Below are 21813 nucleotides of genomic sequence, written 5' to 3'. Positions count from 1 at the left end.
CAGGACTTTGCGCCACAAAGTACGTAACGCTCCCGGCGTATCGTGTCGTCCCCTCGACAGTGACAAAATCGTGAAGGTGTTTTTCGACTGAGCGTAATTTGTAATGCGCCCGCGCTTTATGTCACGCGTGACAAGCCAGCTGGTTCTGGAACAGCCTAATGGGTTGCACATGGCAATATAGTGAAACAGTTGCTGCAAGTTGGATAAAGTAAAAATGGCTACAACGTGTGCCAAAAAAGTACAAGTGCGTTTCAATTCTGAGGAAGATATATTGTTGATAGAAGAGCAAACTGGCAGTGAGTAAATCTGAATTAAGTTTTGAACCTCTCTTCGACATCGATTAAGTGATAGTTAACTAATATATTCAACACATTCTCATTCTCTCGCTTCAGAACCGTATCACAGTCCGCACAGAATACTGTGGCCCGTAGATGCGCAGTCGGGAGGGAACAAAGGGGGAGAGTGATTGTGGTGGAAGTTACGGGAAGACGGTGTAGGGCAAATGCCGAGCGCTGGAGGGGAAGTGCCATTCTAAACTGAAACTTACACTCACATTTTCTGTGAATATAATGTGTAGTCCCTCCAGGGCCACAATTGCATGGTGACCATTCAAAAAGATCTGTTGCCTCTGTTTTCGTTAGTGTCTAAAAAGAATTCCGCTGGGTTGTTACCCATTTGTAATTTTCACAGAAGCGTCATGAGCGGCGAATCTTGAGTAAAACCTGAACATTTCTGTTACTGCTATGATAAAATTTGTTTCTTTTGCCAAAAAACAGTGGGGTTTACACAGTGTCACCTCACTAACATGTTGTGCAGATACAGTTGCGCGAGAATTCTCAAACAGTCGTTTATTAAGTTAATTACGTGAGGGACTGTGGAAAAGTAAGGTCAGTAGCTTATGAAAAACCTCATCCTTGGAACAAAATAAACGTGTAGTGTCTTCACTTACGTTGTTCGAAAACCCATAGCATTTCGCATTTCACCAGCTATCGATGGCCTATAAAATTACAGTCTTTCATCAAAAAGTCTGTAGTTAGTAGAGTCACATGGCAGATAATTAATTTTTACATAATAACCATACGGCTAAATACTCGTCTCTTTGTGTGGTATCATTTGTCAAAATCTAATTTCCATATCTCAAAACGTTTATGAAATATGGGGAATGTTGTGGATATTTCACTCTGGTTTTTTCGCTGGCGCTGGACGATCGCAAAATAATGAGTGTGCTACATCAGATCAATTTTTTCGAGCTTGGTGAAAGATAGGGACCTCCACTCAAATGTAAAGAAAAAATCGATGTATTATCTATACTTCATATGCAGCAACGGTTTATGTAATATGCACTGGACGCAAAATCATAGCGACCCTTATTTTTCATTGCAAACTTTTTCGAATTTCGGGCAGTGTCTTACTCCCTTGTAATTAGCACAATAACTATGACCATTGACGAAGTGGTTGGCACATCATCATGAATCTGACATATAAAGCTATAAGTAACGCAAAGATGATTTTTTTTTACCGAATAGTTTCTGTAAAGTCGTTTGAGAAAGACTGCAGGACGTTTGCCTCGATTCTGTGATCGCCGATCGGCCAGAAGGTGGCCAACGCTGTACGCCTCCCCTTCCAAACAAACGAATGAACTCGCGCAGCGCTTTGGACGAAAATTGGGCATGTACATTGGTACGGAGACTGTTTTTCTGCGATTCGCAGTCTGGAGCAAATAAACTTCTTCATTGTCCATTATACGTTTAGCTATCGGCAAACCCAGGAGTTTTCCGTTCGTTGCTATCACGTAATCCATCAGTACTGTACATATTGGCTCTTTGGTTGAGGTAAAAACAGTTTTTTTAGCACTGTTATCATATAGCACATGTGTACTGAGTAGATAAAGCGATTGCAGTTGCATTTTCTGGAAGAATACAAATGCTTGACGTATTTAAGTTTTGCGTTGGTTCTGTCCTGTTAACGCAGCGCAAAATTCCTGTTCCTAGAAAAATCTGGCTTCAACAAGGTGCGCAGTCTACTGTACTCATATGTCAGTTGATCCCTGGAATCAGACGTGTTGTTACTGTGTGAGGGGGAGCACATTCCAAGCTGACGAGGCCACCAGTACAAGACAAGTTAAAGTGCAAAGTTCGTCATAGTCAAAACCGCGAATTGGTTGCAAGTGTCTATCAGTTTTTGAAGAAAGAAGCTGTGCTAGGTATTCCATTGAAACTAACATCCACTTTCAAACGAGTAGCCGAAACAACTGGTTTATGGCTTATGTATCTCCAGCGAATCAAGATAGAACTACAAAGACTCCAGGCAGGTGAATCCCCAAAATTTTCAACACCTCGTAAGGAAAGCCCCAGATCTTGCAAAGTCAATTGGGACAATTTTAATGAACAAGTTGTTCGCTGTGCGGTGAATAATATCAACACTACATATAAAAAAGAGCAAGTTTAAAGAAAATACATAAAAAAACTTACAGAGTTTAATAAATTTTGAAGGAAGTGTATGTTGTTGTTGTTGTGGTCTTCAATCCTGAGACTGGTTTGATGCAACTCTCCATGCTACTCTATCCTGTGCAAGCTTCTTCATCTCCCAGTACCTACTGCAACCTACATCCTTCCGAATCTGCTTAGTGTATTCATCTCTTGGTCTCCCTCTACGATTTTTACCCTCCATGCTGCCCTCCAATGCTAAATTTGTGATCCGTTGATGCCTCAGAACATGTCCTGCCAACCGGTCTCTTCTTCTTGTAAAGTTGTGCCACAAACTCCTCTTCTCCCCAATTCTATTCAATACCTCCTCATTAGTTATGTGATCTACCCATCTAATCTTCAGCATTCTTCTGTAGCACCACATTTCGAAATCTTCTATTCTCTTCTTGTCCAAACTATTTATTGTTCATGTTTGACTTCCATACATGGCTACACTCCATACAAACACTTTCAGAAACGACTTCCTGACACTTAAATCTATACCCGATGTTAACAAATTTCTCTTCTTCAGAAACGCTTTCCTTGCCATTGCCAGTCTACATTTTATATCTTCTCTACTTCGACCATCATCAGTTATTTTGCTCCCCTAATGGCAAAACTGCTTTACTACTTTAAATGTCTCATTTCCTAATCTAATTCCCTCAGCATCATCCGATTTAATTCGACTGCATTCCATTATCCTCGTTTTGCTTTTGTTGATGTTCATCTTATATCTTCCTTTCAAGACACTGTCCATTCCGTTCAACTGCTTTTCCAAGTGCTTTGCTGTCTCTGACAGAATTACAAAGTCATCGGCGAACCTCAAAGTTTTTATTTCTGATGCCTGGATTTTAATACCAACTCCAAATTTTTCTTTTGTTTCCTTTACTGCTTGCTCAATATAAAGATTGAATAACATCGGGGAGAGGCTATAACCCTGTCTCACTGCCTTCCAAACCACTGCTTCCCTTTCATGTCCCTCGACTCTTATAACTGCCATCTGGTTTCTGTACAAATTGTAAATAGCCTTTCGCTCCCTGTATTTTACCCCTGCCACCTTTAGATTTTGAAATAGAGTATTCCAGTCAACATTGTCAAAAGCTTTCTCTAAGTCTACAAATGCCAGAAACGTAAGTTTGCCTTTCCCTAATCTTTCTTCTAAGGTAAGTCGTAAGGTCAGGTTTGCCTCACGTGTTCCAGTGTTTCTACGGAATCCAAACCGATCTTCCCCGAGGTCGGCTTCTACCAGTTTTTCCATTCGTCTGTAAAGAATTCGCGTTAGTATTTTGCAGCTGTGACTTATTAAACTGATAGTTCGGTAATTTTCACATCTGCCAACACCTGCTTTCATTGGGATTGGAATTATTATATTCTTCTTGAAGTCTGAGGGTATTTCGCCTGTCTCGTACATCTTGCTCACCAGATGGTAGAGTTTTGTCAGGACTGGCTCTCCCAAGGCTGTCAGTAGTTCTAATGGAATGTTGTCTACTCCAGGGGCCTTGTTTCGACTCAGGTCTTACAGTGCTCTGTCAACCTCTTCACGAAGAATCGTATCTCCCATTTCATTTCCATCTACATCCTCTTTCATTTCCATAATATTGTCCGCAAGTACATCGCCCTTGTATAGACCCTCTATACACTCCTTCCATCTTTCTGTTTTCCCTTCTTTGCTTAGAACTGGGTTTCCATCTGAGCTCTTGATATTCATACAAGTGGTTCTCTTTTCTGCAAAGATCTCTTTAATTTTCCTGTAAGCAGTATCTATCTTACCCCTAGTGAGATAAGCCTCTACATCCTTACATTTGTCCTCTAGCCATCCCTGCTTAGCCATTTTGCACTTCCTGTCGATCTCATTTTTGAGACGTTTGTATTCCTTTTTGCCTGCTTCATTTACTGCATTTTTATATTTTCTCCTTTAATCAATTAAATTCAGCTCATCCCTCAGAGCTACCCATTCTTCTTCTACTGTATTTCTTTCCCCCATTCCTGTTATTGTTCCCTTATGCTCTCCCTGAAATTCTGTACAACCTCTGGTTTAGTCAGTTTACCCAGGTCCCATCTCCTTAAATTCCCACCTTTTTGCAGTTTCTTCAGTTTTAATTTACAGTTCATAACCAATAGATTGTGGTCAGAGTCCACATCTGCCCTTGGAAACGTCTTACAATTTAAAACCTGGTTCCTAAATCTCTGACTTACCATTACATAATCTGTCTAATATCTTCTAGTATCTCCTAGATTCTTCCATGTGTACAACCTTCTTTTATGATTCTTGAACCAAGTGTTAGCTATTATTAAGTTATGCTCTGCTCAAAGTTCTACCAGACGGCTTCCTCTTTCATTTCTCACCCCCAATCGATATTCACCCACTATGTTTCCTTCTCTCCCTTTTCCTACTCTCGAATTCCAGTCACCCACGACTATTAAATTTTCGTCTCCCTTCACTACCTGAATAATTTCTTTTATCTCATCATACATTTCTTCAATTTCTTCATCATCTGCGGAGCCAGTTGGCATATAAACTTGTACTACTGTAGTAGGTGTGGGGTTTTGTGTCTATCTTGGCCACAATAACGCGTTCACTATGCTGTTTGTAGTAGATTACCTGTACTCAGGTAATCATTTATTCATTTTATTCATTATTAAATCTACCCTGCATTCCCCCTATTTGATTTTGTATTTATAACCCTGTATTCACCTGACCAGAAGTCTTGTTCCTCCTGCCACCGAACTTCACTAATTCCCACTATATCTAACTTTAACCTATCCATTTCCCTTTTTAAATTTTCTAACCTACCTGCACGATTAAGGGACCTGACATTCCACGCCCCGATCTGTAGAACGCCAGTTTTCTTTCTCCTGATAACGACGTCCTCTTGAGTAGTCCCCGCCCGGAGATCCGAATGGGGGACTATTTACCTCCGGAATATTTTACCCAAGAGTACGCCATCATCATTTAACCATACAGTAAAGCTGCATGACCTCGGGAAAAATTAGTGCTGTAGTTTCCCATTGCTTTCAGCCGTTCGCAGTACCACAACAGCAAGGCCGTTTTGGTTAATGTTACAAGGCCAGATCAGTCAGTCATCCAGACTGTTGCCCTTGCAACTACTGAAAAGGCTGCTGCCCCCCCTTCAGGAACCACACGTTTGTCTGGCCTCTCAACATATACCCCTCCGTTGTGGTTGCACCTACGGTACTGCCATCTGTATCGCTGAGGCACGCAAGCCTCCCCACCAACGGCAAGGTCTATTGTTCATGGGGGGAGGAGGAAGTGTATACACACGTCGTAAGATTCTTCGCGTTGTAGGATTCAAGTAGAAGAAGACAGCAAATATTCGAAGAGTACTCCAGGAACAAAGCTCTATCACAGAAAAACGAAACACAGGGCTATTACAAATGATTGAAGCGATTTCATAAATTCACTGTAGCTCCATTCATTGACATATGGTCACGACACACTACAGATACGTAGAAAAACTCATAAAGTTTTGTTCCGCTGAAGCCGCACTTCAGGTTTCTGCCGCCAGAGCGCTCGAGAGCGCAGTGAGACAAAATCGCGACAGGAGCCGAGAAAGCGCATGTCGTGCTTGAAATGCATTCACATCAGTCAGTCATAACAGTGCAACGACACTTCAGGACGAAGTTCAACAAAGATCCACCAACTGCTAACTCCATTCGACGATGGTATGCGCAGTTTAAAGCTTCTGGATGCCTCTGTAAGGGGAAATCAACGGGTCGGCCTGCAGTGAGCGAAGAAACGGTTGAACGCGTGCGGGCAAGTCTCACGCGTAGCCCGCGGAAGTCGACGAATAAAGCAAGCAGGGAGCTAAACGTACCACAGCCGACGGTTTGGAAAATCTTACGGAAAAGGCTAAAGCAGAAGCCTTACTGTTTACAATTGCTACAAGCCCTGACACCCGATGACAAAGTCAAACGCTTTGAATTTTCGGCGCAGTTGCAACAGCTCATGGAAGAGGATGCGTTCAGTGCAAGACTTGTTTTCGGTGATAAAGCAACATTTTTTCTTAATGGTCAAGTGAACAAACACAATGTGCGAATCTGGGCGGTAGAGAATCCTCACACATTCGTGCAGCAAATTCGCAATTCACCAAAAGTTAACGTGTTTTGTGCAATCTCACGGTTTAAAGTTTACGGCCCCTTTTTCTTCTGCGAAAGAAACGTTACAGGACACGTGTATCTGGACATGCTGGAAAATTGGCTCATGCCACAACTGGAGACCGACAGCGCCGACTTCATCTTTCAACGGGATGGTGCTCCACCGCACTTCCATCATGATGTTCGGCATTTCTTAAACAGGAGATTGGAAAACCGATGGATCGGTCGTGGTGGAGATCATGATCAGCAATTCATGTCATGGCCTCCACGCTCTCCCGACTTAACCCCATGCGATTTCTTTCTGTGGGGTTATGTGAAAGATTCAGTGTTTAAACCTCCTCTACCGAGAAACGTGCCAGAACTGCGAGCTCGCATCAACGATGCTTTCGAACTCATTGATGGGGACATGCTGCGCCGAGGAACTTGATTATCGGCTTGATGTCTGCCGAATCACTAAAGGGGCACATATCGAACATTTGTGAACGCCTAAAAAAACTTTTTGAGTTTCTGTATGTGTGTGCAAAGCATTGTGAAAATATCTCAAATAATAAAGTTATTGTAGAGCTGTGAAATCGCTACAATCATTTGTAATAACCCTGTACTTACTTAAGAATTTCTTATCCGAGGAGACAGACGTAAGTGGCGTCCAGTTGTCTATGTGGACGAGAGATATGGTCAGACTTGTCACACAGCACCGTACAGCTGCAGTCTCATAATCTATGCTAGCGGGAAGGACAGTTCTGTATCGAATGAATGTGTAAGGCTTAAATCTTGCCAGAAAGCGGAGTGTTGTCAAAACGACTCGGACTTCCCAAGTTACGAAAGTGCGTCAGGGACGGATTAACATCTAATCTAATACCCGATACTGTCCTTGTGAAATGTAACGCCCATTATCACAACAAGTGACTGACTCGTGCTCCAACATCAAACTCCACGAGGAGAGAAATGATGTCCTGGTTAACAGAAAAGGAAATCCGTTTTTACAAGAACATGCTGAGACCCCAGTTATATTCTTTGATCAAGATGAACGAATCGTGTCAGGTCACTCATAAAACAGAACGTATTTTAACTGAAAATGTTCATACTGTATTACAACTTCCTCGATACCAACCAGAACTGAAACCTTTGGAACTGATGTGGGCAATGTCAAGAGTGGCGTTTCCGAACTTAAAGTGACACTCAGAATGGAAACGCAATTATAACTTATAGATGACCAAATTGCATCCATAACAAAAGAAGATTGAAAGAAACGTTGTGAGTACACAAAGGAAATTGGAGAGAAGTATATTTCAAGTGAAAGTTTACTGCGTCAAGTACTGGAGGGGCTGATACAAACTCGAAAAGTGACGGAAGCAATACTGATTCCGCAAGCGAAGATGAAAGTAAATCAACCGACACTGCCAGTGGAAGTGGAACAGACACGGTTACAAGGGATGAAGAAACGTAGGGAGGAGCGTTTTCTGAATGTGCACTTATACCTGAAAATAGTGACAGTGAATGATCCACAGTATTATGTCAAATGATGAATTGTATTATTTGTAATGTGCTGTTTGTGTCTGTAGTTACTCGAAAGAAGTAAACGTCTTGCTAACAGAGAAACTACTGTTTACGACCAAAGTGCATGTTTCACATACCTGTGCTTGTAAAATAAACGCACTTACACTTTCCTACACGTGCTCGTACCACCTCTAACCCATTTACAGTACAACGTTCTTCCCTTCCCTTGTATTTTCTCCTCCTGTGCTTGCGAGTGTCCTCCTCTGTTTGCATGAACCATAAATATCGTAAGCTACAAGAGAAAACTAAATATGTGTGAATGTTGGAGGATCAAACCCCATCGATATCGATTCCGATGTGATTTAGGAAAACCGAGGAAAACTGAAATTATCATCGCTGGACGAAAATCTGAACACCGCAGTTTCACAACAAAGGTCCAGTGTCTTAATAACATCGCCTCATACAGCGATACCACCAGAAGAGAATTTCTGAATAATAAACATTTGGGTTTTAGCAATGATTGTAGGGAAAAAGAGGTGACAACGTTAGGGAACAAGTATTTAAAAGAGATGCACAGAAAGCATCGAGAAATGAATGGTTTGAGGAGAATAAATTATTGATAAACACTAAAAAATTGACATCCCTAAATTTCTGCGTAAAGAGTGACACATGCAGTACTTGTGTAGCAACCAAAATTAACAAATGACAGCCTCGCTGGAATGGTTTCAAATGGTGCAGACATTTAACCAAAATAAGTCCATAATAATCTACGTTTATTTTCTGATCCAACAAGTGTTAGTACTGGCCGAATTACTTACTTTGCTTGATTCGAAAGCATTTTTCAGTACTGAACTGGATACTGCTTTGTCGAAAATTGACTTGGTGAGACCATGGGTGTGTAAAAATACATAAATGTAAATAATGGCAATAATGTAATTTATTGAGAACAAGCAGCGTCATTACTTGTTTCTTACCGACAGGGTCATCGTCGGTTTACATTTAGCTTATGATATACATGCGATGTTGGCTGTTTTTCGTTGTGGCAAGCTCCTTGGAGTGGTCCTGTCTTACAGCAAAAACAATGTGAGAAAAATGATTGCTTTAGAGTAATGGAATTTAATAACGATCTAACATTACATAAACATAAATTATGCTCAAAATTGTGCGTTATAGCTTTCATACAGGACGTTTTGTTGTAAAAAACCACCATAAGCTACTAAAAGTTTTTATTTTTGTTATTCTCCAACTAATTTCAACGTTGAGGGCATCATCTAGTAAAAGTTCTAAAATTTTTCAAGCTGCATCCCACATATTGTTTTCAAATTGTAGACGTGTGGGATACTCCGTGAAAAATTTTCGAACTTCTGCCACATGAAGTTCTCAGCACTGAAACTAGATGAAGAATAATAAAAATAAATACATTCGGTGTGGGAGACACCTCAGTCACATGTGACTGGTTTGCGATCCTCGACGATACAGACAGCCGTACCATAGGTACAACCCCAGAAGAGGGGTATTTGTAGACAGGCCAGACAAACATGTGGTTCTTGAAGAGCGACAGCGTCGTTTTCAGTAGATGGAAGGGCAACAGTCTGAATGATCGACTGATCTGGTCTTGTAACATCAGCCAAAACGTCCTTGTTGTGTCGGTACTGTAAACGACTGAAAGTAAGGGGAAAATACTGCCGTTATTTTTCCCGAGAGTATGCAGCTCTACTGATGGTGAAACGACGATGTCATCCTGTTGAGTAAAGTAATCCGGAGGTAAAATAGTCCCCTATGCCGACAGGAATTGCTTAGGAGTATGCTGTCATCAGGAAAAACAAAACTGGAATTCACGGGTCAGAGCGTAGGAAGTTAGGTCCCTTAATCGGGTAGACAGGTTAGAGCAGAGCTCCCCAACGTGTGGTCCGCGGACCCCTTAGGGGTCCGCCGGCTCTTTCTAGGGGGTCCGCGGCCACCTTTCACCAAATCGTGTAAAATAATGAGTAAAATTATTGAATAAAAATGAGAAAATCAAATTCATCACTTTTTTCGTGAGAAAAACATGTGTATTTTTACTTCAGGTCGTATTCCCAAGCAGCCTTTGTGGTTCCTAAGTGAGAATGCATACACAGTTTAGTGCCGGAGAATGCGGCTTCTCTGATCGACTGTTTCGCAACAATACGGGGGTCGTTTGTGCGCCGGCTCACGGCGCTGGATGCGCTGAAACCTTTTACGCGTGAGCGGAGCAAGCTTTGCCGACCAATCACAGCGCTCGCTGGCACGTAAGCGGTCCCAGGCATCATTAAATGTTAAACTTGCTTTGTCAGTGCACTATCTATTTCATAAATCGATTTTCGACCTTCAAGTTGTTTTCATTCATCTCTAAACCAAAGACTATTGATACTTCGGGGAGGGAGGGGGTGGGGGTCATTGGGAACATGGCACTTGCATTAAGAAGCTTTCAGTTCCCAAGGCTGTCGCTCTGAAATTTAAAATTACTGTGTTCTTGACTGACTAGGGGTCCGCCATGGATTTTCGTCTGAAGAAGGGGTCCGCCAGCTGAAAAGGTTGGGAAGCCCTGGGTCAGAGAATTTAAAAAGAGGCATGGTTAGGTTGAAGATATAGTGGGAATTAGTGAAGTTCGGTGTTAGGAGGATAGGAGCTTCTGGTCAGGTGTTGTAAATATAGAACCAAGTAGGGGTAATGCAGGAAAAGGTCTGATAGTACATAAGAAAACAGGCATGCAAGTAAGCTACTATGAACAGTATAGCGCAAGCGTTATCGTAGCCAAGATAGACACAAAGTCAACACACACTACGGCAGCATATATTTATATGCCATCTCGCACCGCAGATGATAAAGAGATTGAAAGACTATATGATAAAATAAAATATATTATTGAAATAGTTAAGAGAGAGGAAAATTTAATTGTGACGGGGGACTGAAATTCGGTGGTTAAAAAAGGAAGAGAAGTAAAATGGTAGGAGAATACGGACTGGGGAACAGAGATGATAAAGGAAGCCGCCTGGTAGGATTTTGCGCAGAGCATAATTAAATCATCACTAACGCTTGGTTTGAGAATCATGAAAGAAAGTTGTATACGTGAAAGAGACCCAAAGACACTGGAAGATTTCAGGTTGATTATATAAAGGTAAGACAGAGATTTCGGAACCAGATTTTCAACCGTTTTACATTTCCAGGGTAGATGTGGACACTGACAACAGTATATTTCTTCTGAACTGTAAATTAGAACATAAGAAATTGCAAAAAAAAAGAAGAATTGTTGTGAGTCTCAAAAGATTCAAAATGGTTCAAATGGCTCTAAGGACTATGGGACTTAAGATCTGAGGTCATCAGTCCCCTAGGCTTAGAACTACGTAAACCTAACTAACCTAAGGACATCACACACATCCATGCCCGAGGCAGGATTCGAACCTGCGACCCAAGCGGTCGATTGGTTCCGGACTGAAGCGCCTAGAACCGCTCGGCCACCGCGGCAGTCTCAAAGGGAGCATTGCACAACCATAAACTGAAATGGGGGAAAAGAATGCTGTAGAAGTCGAATAGATAGCTTTGGGAGATGAAATAGTGAAGGCAACAGAGGACCACATACGTAGAAGTCAATGCCTGGTAGTAATCCTCGATTATTACAGGAAATACTGATTTTAATTGATGAAAGGAAAAAAATGTAAGAATACAGCGAATGAAACTGGAAAAGTGGAATCCAGTCGTATAACATTTAGCTTGATTGAAAGTGCAAAACGGCTAAGCAGGATTGGCTAAAGGAAAGATAGATACCGTCTCTAGGAAAAGTAAATAGGCTTTTGGAGAAAGGAGAAACAGTTAAATGAATATGAAGAGCTCAGGTGGAAAACCAGTGCTAAACGAGAAAGGGAAAGCTAAAGGTGGAAGGAGTATATAGACGAGCTATTCAAGAGAGCTTGAAGGCAATATTATAAAAAGGGAAGTGGGCGTAGATGAAGATGAGATGGGTGATATGATACTATGAGAAGAATTTCATAGAGCTCTGAAAGACTTAAGTCGAAACAATGCTCCTGGAGTAGATGACATTCCCTCAGAACTATTGATATCCTTAGGAGAATCAGCCATGACGAAGCTATTCCACCTGGAGTGAAAACTGTATGGGATAGACGAAACACTCTCAGACTTAATAAAAAATGTAATAATTCCAATTCCAAAGAAAGCAGCAGCTGACAGGTGTGAATATTACTAAATCATCAATAAAATAAATCATGGTTGAAAATAGTGACACGAATTATTTACAGAAGAATGGAAGAATTGGTAGAAGTGTTTGGATTCAAATGGCTCTGAGCACTATGGGTCTTTACATCTGAGGTCATCAGTCCCGTAGAACTTAGAACTACTTAAACCTAACTAACCTAAGGACATCACACACATCTATGCCAGAGGCAGGATTCGAACCTGCGACCGTAGCGGTCGCGCGGTTCCTCTGTTTGGATTCCGGAGCTTTTGATAATATTCACTGGACTATACTTTTTGAAATTCTAAAGGTACCAGGAGAAAAATACGAGTAGTGAAAGATTATTTACAACTTAACCAGGAACTAAACGGCAGTTATAAGAATCGAGGGGCATGAAACGAAAGCACTGGTTAAGAAGGGAGTGGGACAGGGTTGTAACATCTCTCCGATGTTATTCATTCTGAGTAAACAGTAAAGAAATACCAAAGAAAAATTTGAAGAAGGAATTAAACTTTAGGGAGAAGAAATAAAAGCTTTAAGCTAGGATAATGACATTGTAATTCTGTCAGAGAAAGCGATTACTTGGGACAGAAATTGAACGGAATAGACAGTGTTTTTAAAGGAGAGTATAAGATGAACTTCAACAAAAGCAAAACAAGGGTAATGGAATGTACCGGAATTTAATCAGGCGACGGGCAGGGAATTACAATAGGAAATGAGATGCTAAAAGTAGTAGATGAGTTTTGTTATTTGTGCAGGAAAGTAACTGATGACGGCCGAAGTAGAGATATAAAATGTAGACTGGCATTGGCAAGGAGGGCGTTAGTGAAGAAATTTGTTAACATCGAATTTAGATCTAAGGATTAGGAACTCTTTTCTGAAGGTATTTGTCTGGGTGTAGCCTCGTATGGAAATGAACGATGAGCAGTTCAGACATGAAGAGAATAGACGCTTTTGAACTGTGGTGCTACGGAGGAATATTGAAAATTAGATGGATAGATCGTGTAACTAATGATGAGGCCTAGGCGTGAATACAGGAAGCAGATTCATGTGGATGTAGGTTGCAATAGTTATGCAGACAGGAGAGGCCTGCACAAGATGAGTAGCATGCAGGGCTGCATCAAATCAGTCTTAGGACTGAAGACCACAACAACAACAATATTTTGTTGCATTTTATGCCGTTTGTGTACTACTCAACCATCATATTACTGCACTTGGCCGTTATGGAAGCACTTTGTTACGTTATATTAAACAAGTACGGTGGTGAATAAGAAATACTCATCGCAGTATCATCGCTTGCAGGTCAGTGGTGCTTCTTTTCTACGGGAAAGCATTATCATTGCTGATAACTGCAGTCTAACAGCTAAAGAAATTTACACGGTGGCAAGTACACAATAAACAACAACTGTGAAAAAATGTTTCGTGTACGTTAACAAACAATTAATGAAAATGCAAGCGTCCAACAAAGGAAAAAATACAGAGTATACACTGTTATTAGAAGTGGAACTACATAATCACAGAAAAGAGGCTGTTTTACACCTCACGTGTCAGGTAAATGAGTTACAAACAAAACTCTTTAATTTCACAGAAACAGAAAACACATTTTAAATTAAACGAGTGAAAAAAAGAACGCCTGTCGCTAGTCACCTTGACGGGCCACGAACTAAATACGCTAAACGTTCTTTGTTTAAGCATTCGCACAAAAACATGCATATTACTTCAAAGGCACTGTGGGCAACATAAACGTATGTGTTATTGCCTTATAAAGACTTCCCGTTAAAACTGTGCCACTGCTGATAGCGGATCTTTCTAGAACATCGAACTTTTAGTGAGGTATAAAAATTACTAATAAGCTCTCAATATTTTAACAATATATACCAGGTAACTGTATTTTTTTAAAGCTTGAGCAAGTTTTGAATTTTGTTTGTTGCCGTAGCAACCATACATAATGCTTACTTTGATACATCGCATTATTTCTGGAAAGTGCACTCTTGTGCAGAATGTAAGCTATGGTACAATTTGTATTAATTGGTACCTGACGTTTAAGGTCTGAAGTTGCGACGTTTTCACGACAAGCACTGTGCATGCAGACAGCACAGCAGTCCCCTCTCGGCGTCAGTAGAAAATCTCTTTGCAGTCACGCTGGGGGATAGTGTGGCGACGTCATGGGAGTCACGACACCTGCTCCACCCTCCAAAACAGCGTTTCAGTCGAAGCGTTTCTAGCAGTTCCGAATTTTACAGCTCACTTTCGGAGATTAAAGTATCTTGAAAACTACTAAGGTCTAAAAAATTGCAAGGAATTCTGTGAACTATAAGTTACGTTTAACAGCCGATGAGCTTGCAGCTAGACCTTCAATGAGTTGACTAAAGTCATGTGATAGCTCCTAATATCCTGTCGGATCACCTTTTTCCCGGAATAGTGCTGCAACTCGACGTGGCAATGGAAGTCCACTGCAGAAATATTGAGTCATGGTGCCTCTATAATTGCCCATAATTACGAAAGTGTTGTCGGTACAGGATTTTGTGCACGAACTGACCTTTACATTACATCCCCTAAACGTTCGATGGGATTCAAGTCGGGCGATGTGGGTGGTCAACTCATTCACTTGCATTGTCCAGAATATTCTTCAAACCAATCGCGGACAATTTTCGCCGGTGACGTGACACTTGTCATCCATAAAATTTCCATCGTTGTTTGGTAGCATGAAGTCAATAGGTATTACAGTTACGAACAACTTAAATTGGAAGGAACACACAGAAAATGTTGTGGGGAAGGCTAACCAAAGACTGCGCTTTATTGGCGGGACACTTACAAAATGTAACAGACCTACTAAGGAGACTGCCTACACTACGCTTGTCCGGCCCCTTTTAGAATACTGCTGCGCGGTGTGGGATCCTTACCAGATAGGACTGACGGAGTACATTGAAAAAGTTCAAAGAAAGGCAGCACGTTTTGTATTATCGCGAAATATGGGAGAGAGCGTCACAGAAATGATACAGGATTTGGGATGGACATCATTAAAAGAAAGGCGTTTTTCGTTGCGACGGAATCTTGTCACGAAATTACAATCACCAACTTTCTCCTCCGAATGAGAAAATATTTTGTTGACACGACTTACATAGGGAGGAACGACCACTAAGATAAAATAAGGGAAATCAGAGCTCGTACGGAAAGGTATAGGTGTCCATTCTTTCCGCGCGCTATACGAGATTGGAATAATAGAAAATTGTGAAGGTGGTTCGACGAAACCTTTGCCAGGCACTTAAAAGTAATTGCAGAGTATCCATGTAGCTGTAGATATAGATGAATGGCTGCAGATGGTCAATGATCGGTACAGTTGAACCAGAGCACCCAGTCAGTTCCACGTTAACACAGCCTACACCATTATGGAGCCACTACCAGTTTGCACAGTGCCTTGTTGACAACTTGGGCTCATGGCTTCTCGGGCGGCAGACTCGAACCCTACCATCAGCTCTGAACAACTAAAATCGGAACTCATTTGACCAGGATAAGTTTTTCCAGTAGTCTAGGGTCCAACTGATATGGTCACCAGCCCAGGAGAAGCGCTGCATGCGATATCGCGCTGTTAATAATGTCACGCGCGTCGGTCGTTTGCTGCCATAGCCCATTTACGACAGATTTCGTCGCACTATCCTAACGGATGCCTTCGTCATATATAATAGGTTGACTTCTACGGTTATTTCACACAGTGTTGCTTGTCAGCTAGCACTGACAACTCTACGCTGACGCCGCTTCTCTTGGTCGTTAAGTGAAGGCCGTCAGCCACTGCGTTGTCCATGGTGAGAGGTAATGCCTGAAATCTGGGGGTTGACATTGTGGATCTCGGAATATTGAATTCCCTAGCGATTTCGAAATTGATTGTCTCATGTGTTTATCTCCCACTACCATTCCGCGTTAAAAGTCTGTTAACTCCCGTCGTGTGGCCACAATCACAGTGAAAATCTCTTCGCATGAATCACCCGAGTACAAACGATAGCTACATCAATGCACTGCTCGTTTCTGCCTTGTGTACGTGATACTACCGCGATCTGTGTATGTGCAAATCGCTATCCCACGACTTTTATCACCTCAGTGTATATCACTCCAGCCATTTGAAGGCACAGAGTGACAGGATGACTGCACCTTGTGGGAACCAAAAATCGACACTGTTCCTGAGCCCACAGGAAGAACCTGCAGAGCACAGGAAGTTGAGTAATGGAAGAAAAATGAGGAAGACTCCTACACTGAGAAAAAAACACCAATAGGAAGGCTGACTTGCAGTATGTAAGTGGAAACGACTTAAAGAAACAGTGTTCATCTTGTTTACATGTTGCATAGCCGTATCTTGCAGACGTGGGTTCAGACTAGTACTGCTTACTGGAAGCTTGACAATGGGAGTGTACACTGCGATTTTATATTGTATAAACTGCGAAAGTTGCAACAGCTTGTTGCTATTATAGTTCCTAAATTAATTGCGCCATACATGTACTTATCAAACTGTTGGGAAAATGCTTTCCAAATACTGTATTTTTCTGATTACAACTGCATACTAAATTATGCACTATACACTGTTTGTGTTGCCTAATGTACGTAATCATGGATACTACTGTTTTCGTATTGTGCCACATACGTGCAAAAATACGATGTATACCTGTCCACATGTACCAGCGATGTATTAGAATGAGAAATGAAACTAGAAGCTTAAGATATGTGCTTGAAAATGACGTGCCGTTGAAATTGGCCAATCTTACGGAAAATAAAAACAATCCGGCCTACTTGGACCAGATTTTATACTCAAAACACGTAGAGGCTGTGGACTCCCTAGAAAATGATGTAAATAGATTATTACTTGCATTTTCGCCGCAGCTTCGCTCGAATTTGTGTTCGACACATATGTTGAACCCACCTCATCCTCACCATCTCTGTGTTCACCTCTTCCTCCCTCTGCCTGTCTACTTCATCCTCCGACCTCCATGTGTCTATCTCCTCCTTCCCACTCTCTCTATCTCTTCATTTCCTCCTCTCCTTTTCTTCGTCCATTTCTTCCACCCATATCTTCCTTCTTGACCATATCTTACTTCCCCCATCCAGCTCAATATATGCTCCTCTGACTATTTCTATCCATTTCCAACTCTCCCTCTTCCTCATACACCTACCTGCTAGCGCCCTACACTGCCTACCTGCCACATGGATCTCTACCTCTTCCCTTCTCTCTGTACATTTCCTCCTCCCTCTCACTCTATCCACCCACTCCTCTATCCATCTCGGGCTATCCCTAACCATAATCGTCCGCATGTGTAGACCCTTCAGTACAATTCAATAAACCAGGTCGATGCTACTCCCACAGTACATCTGTCATGCAGGTCAGGCCACACAGAAAGGGCCGACAAATCATTTATTTGCCCTTGACGTACAGGCCGTCATGCAAAGTACACCGATAGAACAGGCCGATACTACTCCAGCACAACATACCTGTCATGCAACCTACATGTCGGAGCCCGGAAAACCTCATGTCCGAAGGAACATTACACCTTATTTGGAATAGCACAGACATCGCAATATTACATTTATCCGCCGACCCTGGGCAAGCGACTTTCAAGTAAAATGTCCCACATGTACGGGAATATACTTAATAGATATACGAGTAAAGATTGTAGACACATAGTTGACGACATATGGAAATTTGGCCGTGAGTCGTGCTCGGATAGCCAAATGGTAAGGCGACCGCTCGCGATAAGCGGGAAATCCGGGTTCGAGTCCCCATCCAACACAGTTTCATTGTCGTCATTGCATTATACAGCAGATAGTTGTCCATATTCGCAACTGCAAATACATTTCATGTATTTCATGACAGCTGTAGTCACCGTAGTACCTATTCCTTCGGACATGAGTGCATCGTATCGTAATTCGGATTAACACAGGCTCTGTAATATCGTAAATTTTGCTTGGCCTACCACCTTCTACGAAGAGCATCATGGCTGGTGACAGGTAAAACACGTTGCATACAACCACCGCAGAATGCCTATGTCCTCCCGCCTCTCGGGGCATCACCAGTCGTAAAGGTTAATATTAGTAAAGGGGGCATCTGTCTATGCTACAACTGGTCACCTTTATGCTTGGGTGAATTTCGTATTTTCAAATTGGAATCCCTTATTTTTACTGCACATTCGTATTCTACGACAAAAATTATGTGCTGTTTACTCAAACCGCACTTTCCATTCGTGGCATATGGTGCTGTAATGGACAAATATAAAGTGTGCCTGTTTTTGCAGTTAAGAACCGACGCATTTGATTCTATTTTCATTTACTAATTGTAAGCCTTTGTGATCTATTGGTTGACACTGATGTTCACCCGTTATTTGAGTGTAGCAAATGCGATTGTACAGTACAAATAGTATGGCTAGATATTCACATTTCTGCCAAATAAGCTATTTCTCTGGTAACTTAGTTTTCTGTTCCACGGTGCTGATTTTGGTGAGTCCCCAAACAATCTGAATCACTATAACAAAGTAAACTTTCCATGAAGTGACAGCGACAAGTGTACCTGCCATGGATACTAATCGAAATCAAGCACCCCAATGTTGAGAGGCAAAGGGACTGACCAAAATCATGTACCCCAATGGGAACAGAAAATTATTACGTCCACGTCGTTGCTCCTGGATCACGCTAAACGTAGTTACTAACCAAACACTGAAACGTCTAAACCAGCACTTAACCCCAAAGAACAATCAATACTGCAGCAACAGTTGAGCAGCACTTCCGCATGGCGGTGGCATTCAGCGCGGGCCAGGGCGGTGCTTTCGCTGCTGGAATATTCGATATTCCTGGTGTTTTACTGTCCCTGTTAATACATAGCGGTACAATTAATATCGCATTAGATTAATCTGGGGCCACGCTGTCGAATGAGCAAACAAAATTCCACTTTACAGATAATTTTGTTCGTAACGAGAAATAAGCAGACGCTTTCCATCGACTCTGGGCGTCGCATGAAAGACGTGATGAGCGACATTTGTTTGGACTGGCTCCAGCTACACGTTCCAAAAACAAAATTGCAAGTATATGGCGAAACAGCAAAGAAAATACGCATGACGTCTCTTAAGAAAGTCTCCAAACACTTGAAAAATGTGTTTTGAATTTAAAATTTTGTTATGGCGAATTGGTCGTGGTCCAAGGCATATTTCTGACCATAACCATTCGTCTCCTACAGCTGGTAGCATCACCAGAAACTGTTAAGACTAAGATAGCAGTTTCTAGCTCATAAAACAAAATTCAGGAAGGATGCAAATTCCAGCCGTGAAAGCTTGCATTGAATGAATAATAATATGGTTTCACGATTTATACTCAAATCCTCCTCCTTTTTACACACCAGAAAATTTCGATGGTCTTGTAGGATTAATGCATGGATCCCTTCGACTTGTCAGCAGTGCATCTAAACAAATAAATTGTTATTAACTTCATCAAGTCACAATCAGCACTTACCTTCGAGTCCACCACCGTCTGTGGCGACTACCTGGATGGAGTAAGCGGGAGTCCGTTCACGATCCAAGCAGCAGATAGCTGTCGATATTTCCCCCGTGTCTGCGTCGATTTTAAATATGGCAGAACCCGTAGTCTCATCCACGGCATTCTTGTCGATGTAGTATCTAAGTCTGGCGTTGCTCCCCTCATCTGGGTCGTCATTGTCCTCTGCCGTCACATTCAGGATGAAAGTCCCTGGTTATTTGAAAGAAAAAAAAAAGCACATTTCCACTTTAGTAACGCACTCGAACTGGAACAGTTACGTTACAGCACCATATCACAGTTATTAATTTGTTATAAACTCATGTCACTAGCATAGATGAAAATACGTCAGGAAAACGGATGCCACTTTCATGTATTAATTGTAAACTAGTAAATTTACAGCAAAAACGGCCTTGCCGCAGTGGTAACATCGGTTCCCGCCAGATTACCGAAGTTAAGCGCTGTTGGACTTGGCTAGCAGTTGGATGGGTGACCGTCCAGATCGGCCGAGCGTTGTTGGCAAACAGGGTGCACTCAGCCCTTGTAAGGGCAATTGAGGAGCTACTTAACTGACAAGTGGCGGTTTTGGTCACGAAAACTGACAACGGGCAGGAGAGCGATGTGTTGAGTTAATGCCCTTCAGTATCTTCATCCAGTGACGCCCTTCGACTGAGGATGGCATGGCTGTCAGTCCCTTCCGACGATTGCCACCTGTTGTCACTCAGCGAATGTCCAGTTACGGTATTGGAGTGAAAATTCCAGCGTTCGTCGTCGATGGACAGCAGTGAGCATGGGTGCTTGAACCAGGCGCTTGCTGTAGAAGCCCATACGCAGCAACGTCTGCTGAATGGTCATTGAGGAGACACTGTTGGTAGCCCCTTGGTTCATCTGGGCGGTCAGTTACTCAACACTTGCACGTCTCTTCACCCGTTCACATTTCCGCAGCCGTCATTCACCCCTGTCATCTATGACCTATGGTGCACCACAGTTTCCTAATCGCCAGTTTCGAATAGCGCCATTTTGCCATGCGCCTTATCCTTATACGATGGCAGCATACGAACAGTTTATAAACTTAGTCGTTTCGGAAAAGCTTCCACCCTTGGCCCAAAAGCCAATGATGACGTCCTTTTGGACGTCAGACGAAGCGTCCTTTTCCGCATTACGACAACGGTTGCTCTGTTCTCGTGTCCCCCTGACTTGCTTTTTTTACCATCCACTGCTAGTGCTGCTACCTGCCGTATTTGAGTGATTGCTGCATGTCGACGTTGAACGTACAAGGCAGTCACGTTAATGCGACTGGATCATGTAATTAATAGTGCGCGGTGTCATCATACTACATGACACTTCATTCAGTTATGATACAGCAAACGGCACGGGATTAATAAAATAAAAACAATGTTTACTCATCTCTTCACCTCGACTATATTATGTTCACTTCCGGTACAAAGTAAAATGACCTGAAAAATGTGAGATATACAGAGTGGCGCCCGAAATGTGTTACCATTATGTTTTTGAATATAAACTTTATTGTCAATACAATCTGAGAGGAACATATACTACAATGAAGAGCCGTCCATGGAGATTTGTTCTAACTCAGCACATGCTCAATATGTCCACCATTCCGTTTCAAAACTTCCTTCAAACGAACACCGAAGTTAGTGATTACCCTGCGGCACATGTCTTCCATAATTTCACTGCAAGCTTGAAGAATAAGTCTTCTGAGCGCCATTAAATCACGTGGACGTTTCGGGAAAATTTTTTCCTTTAGGTACCCCCAAAGAAAAAAGTCACATGGATTGAGGTCTGGACTATTGGGGGGCCAATTTTGTCCGTCATTGAAGCGACCTGGAAACCTGAGTGAAATGATCTGCGTGTCGAAATGCTCGTGTAAAAACTCCAACACAGTGTTTGCAGTATGTGGCCTTGCTCAATCTTGCATGAAACACTGCGTGTTGAAGGGCAAGGCAGTAGCAAGAAGCTGTGGAATGAAGCTATTGCGAAGCATGCTCAAATAACGCTCGCTGT

General features: G+C 42.1%; 1 protein-coding gene across 1 annotated transcript in view; it reads right to left on the bottom strand.

Annotated features, from left to right (window-relative positions):
- The window catches only part of LOC124803337 (neural-cadherin-like), a 251418-nt gene that overhangs the window by 176772 nt on the left and 52833 nt on the right, over window positions 1-21813 (bottom strand). Inside the window, exon 6 of the mRNA XM_047264522.1 lies at window positions 19768-20001. Within this exon, the coding sequence (XP_047120478.1) occupies window positions 19768-20001 (234 nt within the window). The remainder of the gene's footprint in view (window positions 1-19767; window positions 20002-21813) is intronic.

The sequence above is a fragment of the Schistocerca piceifrons genome, chromosome 6 (genome assembly GCF_021461385.2).
Source record: "Schistocerca piceifrons isolate TAMUIC-IGC-003096 chromosome 6, iqSchPice1.1, whole genome shotgun sequence".
In the NCBI taxonomy this organism is placed as follows: domain Eukaryota; kingdom Metazoa; phylum Arthropoda; class Insecta; order Orthoptera; family Acrididae; genus Schistocerca; species Schistocerca piceifrons.
Note: the sequence above shows the minus strand (reverse complement) of the source record. Positions and strands in the feature narration are given on the sequence as shown.